This window comes from Indicator indicator, chromosome 19, assembly GCF_027791375.1.
Source record: "Indicator indicator isolate 239-I01 chromosome 19, UM_Iind_1.1, whole genome shotgun sequence".
NCBI classification, from domain to species: domain Eukaryota; kingdom Metazoa; phylum Chordata; class Aves; order Piciformes; family Indicatoridae; genus Indicator; species Indicator indicator.
The window spans coordinates 8,425,593-8,437,799 of NC_072028.1; the positions used below are offsets into that span (position 1 = coordinate 8,425,593).

The following is a 12,207-nucleotide window of genomic DNA, read 5'->3' on the forward strand; positions in this document are numbered from 1 at the left end:
GCTGGCTTTTTTTTTTTTTCCCCTAGGCTCCCAGACACAAAAAAGGGAGGGAGAAAAGACCCTTTTTGAAATCTGGAGAAGGTGCAACTGCTCCCAGAGAGGCTGGTTCTCTAGACATTAGGACCTCAGTGTTGCTGATGAGTTGTGCAAGAGCTGAGTGTGGGGCCCTCACACCAAACTGGTACTTGCCTTTCTAAGCACATGGTAGCCTCTGCCTGCTTGTAGGGATGCTCAGTGGTCCAGAGGCTTTGGGTGCAGGCCACGGTCACTCCTCCTCCTCTCTGTCAGCACCAGGCTGGATTGTGCAGCAGGGTGAGAGTAAAGCAGCATTTAGCCATCACCCAAGGGCTGCAGGGTGAGAGTAAAGCAGCATTTAGCCATCACCCAAGGGCTATGCTGAGCTTGGATGGGGCTTGAAGGATGGATGGATGGATGGATGGATGGATGGATGGATGGATGGATGGATGGGAGGAGCTGGGACTCTGCTAGCCTGATGAACCAGGTTAGAAACCATCCTTGCAAAAATCTGAACCCTCCCACTGCAACCTCCTCCTGCCCTCCCAGGGCACATCTGGTCAGGGTGGGAACCCCCAACCCAGCCTCGTGGCCCAGCTCCCCTCCTGCATCCAGGAGCATCCAGGGATGTGGGGTGGCAGGCAACATGCCTCCAGCTCCCAGGACCAGGAAAGAGTCACCCCCTTGGAGCACCACAGCCAGCTTCTGCCCTGCTCCTCCTCCTCCATGTACCCCCACCCCCATGTGCCAACTGAGCATCCCCCCCTCTTTCAGCACAGGTCTAGTGATGCTTGCAATGAGTGTCTGGGGAGTTTTGTATCATGAGCTCATCAGGAATGCAAATACTCCCTGGCCTGGTGTCAGCACAGGAGCAAAGTTGAAGCCCAAGCACTGTGCCTCTGTGGTGGCATGTGCTGAAATGCCAGTGTTGGGGGGGGGATTTCACTGCCCAAGCATCAATCCTGGTGCTGCAAGCAAGGGGTGCTGGTGTTTGGGCATGGTGAGGATGCAGGGCAAAGAGCCAGTGGCCATGGGGAGGGAGCTGCTGTGTCTTGCAAGGGCTTGGCCATGGGCGTCTGGTCCCAGAGGAGACCCCTCCTGCACCTTGGAGATGGGTCTCCCTGACAGAAACTGGTGGTGTGGGTCACCAGCAGGTGCCAAACCCCAGAGAACTCACCTTAAACCAGGTGTTTTGATAATAGGAAGCTGCTGTGATAGCTGCAAAGTGTGGGGGGAGTGCTGAGGGGGGCTCTACTTCCAGCCCTGGCACAGCTCCTTGGCCATGGGGATGTCATGACTCGGTGTCTGTGGGGAGCTGATAAAAAAATGCAGAATTAAAACCAGTGGTGGCAAGTTCCTGCTTCCTCTTGTTGGCTGCTGCTGGCCTGTGTCAGGACCTCCTGGAAAGGTGAAGTAAAGCCATGGTGGAGGTTGGGCAGAGGGAGAGGGCTGTTTGCTTGGCTCTCTGCAGCCCTGAAGGCTTGAATGAGCCCAAATGACTCACTGACCCTCATCCCAATAAACTTTTCCCAGCAGCTCTGTGCTGGAGGGATGCAAATTTCCCACCTAAAGGGATTTTTGCCCAGAATAATTTTCAGCTGATTAAAAAAGCCACGTCCCACAATGGGAATCATCCATCTTAAGGTTTCTGAGGTGTCAAGGATGCCCAAACAGAGCAGGACTGTGTGCTTACCAGCTGCTCTAGCTCAGCCCCAAGGGAAGCAGCCCCAGTGTGATGCTGCAGCTGAGCATCCCTCTAGTTCCTGTATAAGGGCTTGGGGTTTTCTCCACAAGCACCATTTGCCTTCACAAATAACAACCTAATTCCTCCTGCTCCTCCTCACCTGCAAACATTCACAGCATCAATCCTGGGAGTGGAGAGGCTGGGATGTGACCCTCCACCTGACAACAGGCTCCTTGTTCACCCTCCCAAAAAGTTTCTCCTGACATTTGAATCACTAAAGCACTGTGACATCACCAGTGGTTTCTGCTACCGAGCAGCTGTGCTTCCTGTTGTGCCCAAGCCCTTGGCTGCCTATAGATAGTTGCATTTGTGCACATAGGTGCATGCTTGTAGCTCTTCTTCCTCCCAGCATCGCTTCCTGCAGCTCTTGACTCTCTTTTTGCAGCACCAGCGGCGAAGACTGGCGGCAGGGCTGGAAAACTGGATCCTGCTAAGAGGATGAAAACATGGGACTCAGGTTATCCTGCCTGAAAGGTGAGTTTGGGGTAGGTGAAGGTGCTCCATGAAGGCATCTGGGGGATGGTTCTAGATGGAGGAGCTTCAGATATTTCTATCATGGGCAGGACTGGTGTGATTTGGCATCCTGGTGGCATTGGACCAGGTACTATGGGTGACCTGTTGCTCACGGATCACCCCAGAGCTGCTTTCCTCATCTCCTACCCAGAACTATAAAGATAGAAAGGTCCTATCCTGCTCTTGATCCTGCATCCTCTGCTCCATAGCATCCTTGGGCTGGTGGCATTCCTCAAGGTGGGGTTTCTGTAAAAGTGAGATGCTTAGGGATGCATGGATGGGATGCCCTAGCTCTAGGCCTCCAAGCTGGCCTCCATCCTTTGTTGCTCCAGGAATATTCCAACCCAGGCCCCTCTAAGATGCAGACCTGCCTCTTCTCCAGCTTTTCTCAAGCCCAAACCCTACAGGAGATGCTGGCTGTGGCAGACATAGTTTTGGGTGCATCACCCAAAAATGAGCTCTGTGACCCCTTCCTGTGCCAGGGATGCTGTGAGTGTAGGATCTGGGGGTGTTTGGTGATCCCACAGCCCACTTCCAGCCCAACCCAGGGACATGGGATGACCAAAGAAGGGAAATAGGAAGCCAAGGAGTCCTCATCCTGCACTAAATCCATAGGAGAGCCCCAAAATATGCTCCCCACACCTCCAGACCCCTCCAACAAGCTTGGAGTCTGCAATAAAATAAAATCCCCCTCCTCTTTTCCAGCTCCCTTATGTGAAGCCAAGCTTTATCCTTAATTAAAAAGAGATTTAAAATATCAGTGTCTGTGCCCTCCAGGCGTTTTCACATTCTGGAGGAGCTGAAACCTCCCTGGCTGCTGTCTGTGCCACAGGGGGATTTTCTCCTGATTAAAAAAAAAAAAACCAAAACAAAAAAAAAAAGGGCAGATTAAAGTGATCTACTCCCCCAGGGAGGGTGGGCAGGTTGTGATATATCTCAGACACCCCAAAAACCAGAGTGGGGAAGAGCTGTGAGGCTGCTGAGAGCATTTGTAGGTTCTCTTGTGGCTAGCAAGGCGATGAGATGCACACGGAGGAGGAGCAGGGGGAGGTGGGGGGTGCTGCAGCCCCGTGCTTCATCTTGTGTGTTCCCCTCCCTCCCTCCCCCTTTTTGCAGGCTTGAAGATGTGTGTGAGCAGCGGGAACAGCAGCGACAGGAGCTCGGCGACGTCCCAGAGCGACAAGCACCTGCCTGTGCCTGCCATCATCGTCACGCCGCCCACGCCGACAGGGACCATGCTGGCCCGCGAGGCTCGGCGGGTCGGAGGGCCACCGCCATGCAGCCAGTGCTGAGCATGGGGACTGGGGGCACACCAGCCCCCCAGGATCCATCCCAGCTCCATCATGATGGAGCCACAGCCGCTGGGATGCAAATTGGCTGGATCCAGCACCCAGGGACATGCAGGGCACACACCACCCCAGTGGGTTTGGACATCGGTGACTGTTTTTTTCTCTCATTTCCTAAAAGCACTGGGGAGGGGGTTGGCACCACACGGTGAATAAACCCTCCTGGGGGTCACTTTGGCACCCACTACCTCCCCTTGGCTGTGTCAGCAGAGCGATGGGGGGGGGCTGTCCCTCCAAAACCCACCATCACCACCACCCTGGAGCTGTCTTTGTGCTTGCCCAAAAAGGTGGGGTGGCCAAAAGCTGAGATGTGAAGGAGCTGGTTCCAAACAACACTGGAAAATGGAACCCAGCATCGCCTGCAAATCACCCTCATGGCCCTGCTGCCTCGGCCCCATCCCGGGAAGGGAGCCGGGGGCGATGCTTCCCAGGGAGCGGCGGCACCGGGAGAGGCGGGAGTGTGAAAGCAGATGGAAATGGAATTTTTTAATGACAGCAGCAGATGGCAAAAGACACGCGAGTGGAGTCGCAGCGCGGCGGAGCCATTTATAGAGCACCCGGTGGAGCTGCGGCGGCACCGCAGGGGCTGCTCGGTTAATGGAGAGGGGTGGTGGGACATTTCTCTTGCAGCCCTTGGGGAGGGGCGGTCAAGGGTGTCCTCAAGGCTTGGACAAAGGGCCTAGGAGAATGTCTGTGGCGAGCCTCACCCAAAGCTTGGGGCTGATCCCATAGGTGTCCCAGGGCTGAGCCCAAGGTGGTTGGGGAGGAGGATTGCGGGGAGCTAGCATCATCTGGGGACTTTCTGTTTTCATGGTGACCCCACAAGCAGCCCCCTCGAATTGTCCTCAGTGGTGGGTATTGGGGGTTGCAGTTGCTCAGCTGGGCTGGACATGAGTGGGTGGAAGGAGGTATGAATGCATATATGGAAACATGGATGGATGATGGAGGAAGAGGGGGACAAACGGATGGATGGATGGATGGATGATGGTGGGTTGGAAGGGAGGATGGAGGGATTGGATGGACAATGTGGTGCATGAACAGACAGCAAGAGGGAGGCTGGTGGCTGCTCTAAGGCATAAATGGATGGGTGGATAGAGGGATGGATGGATGGATGAATGTTTGTGTAGAGGGATGCCTGGCTGACTGCATGGATGGACAGACAGGCTGATGAACGGAGGGAAGGGTCGGATGGGTGAGGGCAGGTGCCTGTACATGGCTGGCTGCAAAGGGACAACTGGACTGACTGCCAGCCAGTTGCCGCTGCCCCACACACAGGCGGGAAGGTGCCCAGACAGGGATGGGGAGCCCAGACTCCTCCAGGACCCCCGAGGGCACCCACCCACAGCCGAGGAGTCCTCGGGCCTGACCCCTGGAGCACCTGCTCCACCCGGCCGCAAGGGGGCAACTAACTGCAGCTGCCCAGCGCATGCGCACAGGCTGAGGGCGGGGCTGAGGGCCCCATGGAGCCCTGGCAACAAGTGCTGAGCTCTGATTGGCCGAGAGTTCCCGGGTGGGGTACCGCGATTGGTCCTTTTGCCACCGACCCAGACCTTTCCCAGAGATAGTGGTAGCCGGAGCACGGCGCGAGTTGGTACAGCCAATCAGAAAAGTATGCGCCATCGAATACCAATGGCCGGCAGGCGTTCCCCGTGATAAACCAATCAGCGTGCTCAGCCTTGTGCCACTCCCCGCCCTCAAGGCGGAGACAGCGAAAACGCGCGCGGCGGCGGGAAACAGGGAGCTGTGGGCGGGCCTAAGCCGCCGCGCAGCCAATAGGGAGGGTGGGCGCGTGGCGGCCCCAGTGCTGTCCCGGTCGCGACCCCGGTCCGGGTCCCCGGGTTGCGGCCGCTGACATGGAGCCGGCCGAGGCCGAGTTCCTGGCCGAGAAGGAGATGGTGACGATCGTGCCCAACTTCAGTCTCGACCGGATCCACCTGATCGGGGTCGGCAGGGCCGGAGGTGGAGGGCAGGGGCTGCGGGCGTGGGGACGGCGCCTGGTGATCAGGGGAGGGCTTGGAGCAGGGACTGGGAGGCAGGGACTGCGGGACAGTGGCTGGAGTCTTGGAGGATAGAGCTGAGGGGTCGGCTTGAGGACAGCGACTGGGGGGGGTTTGGAGACACGGTTTAGGGGTTAAAGCCTGGGTGGCGGCTTGGGACAAGGCCCGGGGGGTCAGGGGCTGGGAGGGGGATTAGGGACACAACCTTGGGGTCAGGGGCGGGAAGCTTGAGGGACAGAACCCGAGGACATTGAGGACAGGGGCAGGGGGGCTTAGCCTTGGGAACTAGGGCAGGAAGATTAGATCTGGGAGACTGGAATCTAGGGGCAGGATTTGAAGAGCTTGGGGGACAGTGGCTGATGGGATTGGGAAGGAGTTGGGGCATTGGGGAACAGGGAGAGGAGATGGGAGGCATGGGGAAGGAGCTGGAGGGAGTGGGGTCTGGTGAGATGGGGATAAGAGGATTGGGGGACAGGGACAAAGAGGAGGAGAAGCAGGATGAGGGCAGGGCAGCCTCCCAGGAGGTTTGGGAGGTGGCAGTGCTGTCACCCCCCACCATCTCCGGTGTTTTCACAGTGAGCAGTGCAGCCTCTGAGCCTTGGTCATGGGCTGGAGCGGGCTGCCAGGTTCGTCCCTGCTGCTGCTTCGGTGTGAGCTGTGCTCCACTCCCACCCGGAGTGCCTTGGCCTGAGCCCGGAGGGTTGCATTTCCTGGATGGATGTCACTTCTGGCTATAGCCTCTGTGAAACACTTTGAAATAGAAAACGCACTGGAAGGGTTTGTTATGGTTCCTCAAGGAAGAGGGGGAAAAGTCTGAGAGCGAGAATTCTGGGAAGCAAGAGGAGGCAATTCAGATGCTATTTGATTTGGGCTTTTCAAAATCCCCTGGAAACACAACTGTAGGGATGGCTAAGGCAAAATTAACAAAGTTCTGCGGTGTCCCAACCCTTGCTACTGTCTTACTCTTGTCTTCCATTTGTCTTCCAGGGGGATCTGGGTCCCTTCAATCCTGGCTTGCCAGTGGAAGTGCCTGTCTGGTTGGCCATTAGTCTGAAGCAGAGGCAGAAGTGTCGGCTGATCCCTCCAGAGTGGATGGATGTTGGTGAGGATGCTGGTCACTGGTCTTTCTGAGTAGCGCTTGCATCTCTCACGAGCCTTGTTCAGAAACAGCTCTGGGAACTGGGGATGGTTGTGAGGAGGGCCACTTGGAGACGTGTTAATCACTCCATGAAACCATTTTCCTTGGGGGTATCAGAAATGGGAGGTTGTCTCGCTCTCTAAAAAGTGAGAATTGTGGCAACTCCTGTTTGTTGTCTCAAGGGAAAGAGTTAAGGCTAATGGAGCTGCAGTAAGAGGAAGATCTACACCAAGCATTTATTCATTCAAGAGCACAAACATCAATTAGCCCAAGTACTCTATGGGTGAAGGGACCATCTCCTGAGAGGCTCAGGGATCAAGCTGGTGTTGATCCAATCTTCTGGTGTAGTGTTCCTGTCACCATCCTTGTGTGCTTCATTGTAGGAACCTTTTTCAGCCCACACATTGATTCAGTCTTGGAATTAGAGTTGATCCTACAGAAATAATGCCTGGGTTTTCCTGGATGAGGGTTAAAATGTGCCTGGAGTGGGGATGGTGATGCCCGACCATTCACAGAAGCACAGTAGGGGTTAGAAGGGGCTTCTGGAGATCATCTAGTCCAACCCCCCTGCCAGCACCAGTACACCCAGAAAAGGTTGCCCAGAATGGTGTCCAGGTGGGTTTGGAATGACTCCAGAGATGGTGACCCCACAAGGTCTCTGGGCAGCCTGCTCCAAGGTTCAAACCACCCTCAAAGAAGTTCCTTCTCATGTGCAGATGGAATTTCCGATGTTCAAGTTTGTGTCCACTACCTCTTGCCCTGTCACTGGGAACCACTGAAAAAACATTATCCCTGTCCTCCTGACACCCACCCTTTAAGTATTTGTAAGCATTGATAAGACCCCCTCTCAATCTTCTCTTCTCCAGGCTAAAAATCCCCAAGTCCCTCAGCCTTTCTTCCTAAAAGAAGTGTTCTAGTCCCCTCATCATCTTCAAAGCCCTTTGCTGTACCCTCTCAACAGTTCCCTGTCCTTGAACTGGGGAGCCCAGAACTGGACCTAGTACTCCAGATACAGCCTCAGCAGTGCAGAGTGGTAGAGAGGTAGAAGAACCTCCTTCAACCTGCTGGCCGCACTCTTCTTGATGCATCCCAGGATCCCATTGACCTTCTTGGCCAATTTACGCTTGTGTTGCAGAAAAACTGGAGGAAATCCGGGATCAGGAACGTAAAGAGGACACCTTCACTCCAATGCCCAGTCCCTATTACATGGAGCTCACCAAGCTGCTGTTAAACTAGTAAGTAGGAAGTGTTCTTGCACCGCTTTCCACCCCAGCACATGCTTGTGGAGACAATTTTTCAAGCTTTGGTTGGCAGCAGCCCCAGAGGGCGGTGGGAAAGTGAGAGTTAATGGAGGTTGATTTCACAGCCTGCCAAGATCTCGTTGCAGCCGTTTTCTCATGGTAACTTTTGCATTTCAGTGACTTGGGGAATTGCTTCTTCTGCGGCCTGATAATTGGGGCTGTGCCGCTTTATTGAGCGGCAGCTGAGCGGAGAGAGGCCTTGAGGAAAGGCAGCACGTTCCGTGCCTGCAATCTGTTCAGCAGCCTAAACCCTCCAGGCTCCTTCCTTGGCTTTCCTTCAGGAGGAAAGCTCTTCCCTCAGCCTAGAGAAGCAGGAGACCAGGGATATTCCGAGCCTTGAACTCCTGCCTGCTGTGAGGCATTTCACTTGTGAAATGTGCTGGCTGGTATTTTGCCCAGCGCAGGCTCTCCTGACTTTTAAGCCCTCGATTACGGCAGGGTGGTCATTTAAGCACTGAGATTTTTTTTTCTTTTTTTTTTCTTTTCCTCTGGAGATGCCACTCTTGGCGTGCAGCTCCTTCCCTCACGCTACAATAACCCTGACAGCTCTGTCCCTGCGAATTGAGCTGATCTCTCGAGGTCCTTATGGCAGCTCTGAATCGCCTTAATAGGAGGATGAGGCACAATTCCTGCGGTGCTTTCAACTTAATACTCCCTGATAGAGCCAGGAGAGCGCCGAGCCGGGGCTCTAATCGCGGCCGAGCCCTTTCAATTCCCTGGCTGCTTGTGTCTTTGGCCGGGTTATTGGCCCTCCGTGTACCTCGTACCAGCTGGGCAATTAAAGAGCAGAAGGATTTCTAGTGAGAACCAGATGCTGCATCCGAGCTGAGCATTCCCGGGTAAATAAACCATCCCAGAAATCCCAGAAATCCCAGCAGCAGAAGTACCAGCCTGGATTTTAATGTGGAGCTGCAGGTTGGGGGTTTGTTGGATTTTTGGTTTTTCTTTTTTTTCCTCTGTAGCAAACTGCTCTGCTTATGCCTCAGAGGGCTGAAGAGCTGCCAACATCACTTACACCGCTGACATAACGTACGAGTCCCTCGCAGCCTCTTCTGATCCTTGCTGTCTCCTCTTTCTATCTCCTCCTTTGCAGTGCCTCAGACAACATCCCCAAAGCCGACGAGATCCGCACGCTGGTGAAGGAGACGTGGGACACCCGGATCGCCAAGCTGCGGCTGTCTGCGGACAGCTTCGTCAGGCAGCAGGAGGCTCACGCCAAGGTGCGGCGGGGGAAGAGGCTTTTGCCAGCTCTTCTGCTTGGGAGGATTCCAGATGCTGTGTGATTGTGTGTGGGCTTGTGACTGATGAGAGTTGCTCCTGAAAAACGCTGGTTGGGGCATGTTTTGGGGGTTTTTTTGGTTTATTTTTTTTTCCCCTGGGTTGTGGGTACGTCAGTTGAGAGCTTAAGCCATATGCTGAAAGCTTGCTTTATACAGCCGTAGAACTGTTGAGGTTGGAAGGGACCTTTGAGATCATCAAGTCCTACCGCTCCCCTAGAGCTTGCAATCCCACCACTGCTGCTAAGCCACTACCGCTAAACCATGTCCCTCAGCACCACATCTACACAGCTTTCCAGCCCCCCCAGGGATGGTGACTCTGCCAGCTCCCTGGGCAGCCTGTCCCAGTGCTTGATAATCCTTTCTGTGGAGAAAGTTTTCCTAATGTCCAACCTGATCCTCCCTTGGCATAACTTGAGGCCTATCATCCTGTCACTTGTTGCATGTAAGAACAGGCTGACCCCCACTTTGCTCCAGCCTCCTCTGAGGTAGTTGTAGAGGGCAGCCTTCCCTTCTGAAGGCTAAACAACCCCAGTTCACTCAGCCATTCCTCATAAGACTTCCGTTCAAAGCCCTTCACCACCTTAGCTGTTCTTCTCTGGACGTGTTCCAAGATCTCACTGTCCCTCTTGTAGTGAGGGGCCCAAAACTGAATCCAATACTCGGTGTAAGGGCTGGTTGCAGCTTCTGATGTCTGGTGGACATGGTGGTCTTGTTGCTTGTATACTTCTCTTGACCAGGGCTGGTAGCTGGGCTTGTCCCTGGGGTTGTCACCAAAGGTAAAACATGGGCTGCAGAGCTGCTTTCTGAGCTCTTTGCCTTCCCTGCAACAGGACTGTTCTTTTCTCTTTTAGCTGGATAACTTAACCCTGATGGAGATCAACACAACAGGGACTTTCCTTACCCAGGCCTTGGATCATATGTACAAGCTCCGGACTAATCTTCAGCCTGGTGAGAGTTCCCAATCCCAGGATTTTTGAGGTGCTAGCCAGCCCTCAAACCTCCCAGGAGAGGGCAGTGGGAGGGAGCAGGCTCAGCTCCTCACTCCTGGACCTTCATCTGGCTGCCCTCCGCAGATCTTCTTAATCCACCAGAGCTTCATGCCCTTTCAGCTGCCTGCAACAACCCCCCCCGCTTCAGCAGCCACTGCAGGCAGGCAGAGGAGAGAGCAGGCAGCTTCCTGGCTGGATGGGAAGCGCTCCAGAGCTGCTGATGGCTCGGGAGAACCCCTACACACTCCCTCTCTGCAGAGATGGGCCTCTCCCTGGGCTTCAGAGGTCTGCTTGGTGCAGGTGGTGGCTTGCCAGGCTGCTGGTTAATGATGTCAAGCGGATCTATCCGCCCTGGAGAACGTGGGTGTACTTCATAGAGGGAACTTCTGAGGGCAGCACAGGCCACACACACTGGTTTGAAAGCAATAAAATTCCTGGGCGGTGCTTCTCCAAGCCTTGGAGAGAAAAAAAAAGGCGGGGGGGGGGGGGAGTGGGGCGGGAAGAGGGAAAGATGTGCAGGCAGTGAGAGGTGTCTGCTGCTCTGCTGGGGAGATCAGCTGGGAAGCAGATCCATCTGCTCTGCGGAGAAGGACAAAAGAAAATGGGGGGGGCGGACGAGGGTGGTTTTCCCCTCTCCAGAGCCTGGCTGTCTTGTAGTATCATACATCTGACTTCTTTTTAATTGGGAACTGCATCAGAAAATAATAATAAAACACTAATTGCAGCTGAGCAAATTGCAAATCAGAGTTCCCCGTGTTGTGCACGCCGAGCGTCCAGGGGTTAAAGCCTGCCTGGAAAAAGCCGCAGCTCTCCTTTGGCTCCGGCCCCGTTCCCCTGCGGCACAGCGACAGGCGAGGGCAGGATCCTCGATGGCAGATGGATTTATTACGGGCAAAGGGAGGGTGTATGTGTGTGTGTGTGTGTGTGTGTAGGGGGGAAATGCCAGCTCGAACCCTGCCTGCCATCTGTGCCCTGCCTTCCCCTGGCACCACGGGCAGGGCTGGGACATGGGGAGGGTGGCAGGAGCTGGGGGATGCTCGAAGCGGGAGAAAAAAACCCTTTTGGCGTCATTGTGGAAGAGTTTATTATTCTTGTTGATATTATTATTAATTTTTTTTTTGATGTTTTCAGAAATTACAGCCATATATTCATAAATACCTAATTACTACAGTCAACAAATCATATATTACATTACAATTAATTCAAACAAGTACACTTAGAACATGTTTTTTGGGGGGGGAAATTTCTCCTTGTTGGGGGGTTTTGTTTTGCTTTCACGGCATCTAAACTGCCTCCCCCCACCCCCTGCTTCCCTCAGGCTCTGCTTTCCTTTACCTCCTTGCAGCCCTCCCAGGCTCTGCAGCTGCTCGAGTGATTCAGCACCGGAGGGAGGGTGTGGGGGACACACGAACAGCCACTCACCACAGCCCCCGGGTGGGGAGGGGGAATAATTCTGAGAAATTGGTCAAAAAAAACATGATTATGAGCTGCTGAAGGGGGCGGGGGGAACCCTCAATACTGGAGCCTCTATGAAGAGGCTACATCCCAGCCAGGCTCCTGCCCACAGCTTCCTTGCAGCAAGGGGATAAATTGATGATTTTCCATCCCTGGCTTCTTTCCCCTCCCCCCGCTACCCCATTCCCTCCCCACCACCACCTCCAGCACAGGGGAAGGGAAAAGGGAGCAGAGCAGCAAAAAAAAAAAAAAAAAAAAAAGAAAGAGGCGAATTTTGTGGTGTTAAAATTCATTGTGAAGCCTGGAGCTGGCAGTGGCTGGGCCAGAGGCTGGCGATGCAATTGGGGATTTAAAAAAGATTAAACTAATTTCTGTCACAAGGGCATTTTGCTTTTTAATCTTGCACCAGCTCCTTTTGTTTTTTTTTTC

At 54.3% G+C, this 12,207-nt stretch overlaps 1 protein-coding gene across 1 annotated transcript; it reads left to right on the top strand.

The window, feature by feature from the left end:
- Positions 1-5,471: 5,471 nt before the first annotated feature.
- GINS2 (GINS complex subunit 2) lies at positions 5,472-10,311 on the top strand. The gene is made up of 5 exons (XM_054389838.1): positions 5,472-5,561; positions 6,603-6,717; positions 7,889-7,988; positions 9,148-9,274; positions 10,186-10,311. The coding sequence occupies exons 1-5, from the start codon at positions 5,472-5,474 to the stop codon at positions 10,309-10,311; spliced, it is 558 nt and encodes a 185-aa protein (XP_054245813.1).
- The last annotated feature ends 1,896 nt before the right edge of the window (positions 10,312-12,207 follow it).

Excerpts from the sequence above, each read along its gene's own strand:
- GINS2 (XM_054389838.1), top strand. The coding sequence starts at position 5,472 with ATGGAGCCGGCCGAGGCCGAGTTCCTGGCCGAGAAGGAGATGGTGACG. Across the intron at positions 7,989-9,147 it reads ACCAAGCTGCTGTTAAACTA|TGCCTCAGACAACATCCCCA; the intron begins GTAAGTAGGAAG and ends CCTCCTTTGCAG. Across the intron at positions 9,275-10,185 it reads AGCAGGAGGCTCACGCCAAG|CTGGATAACTTAACCCTGAT; the intron begins GTGCGGCGGGGG and ends TTTCTCTTTTAG.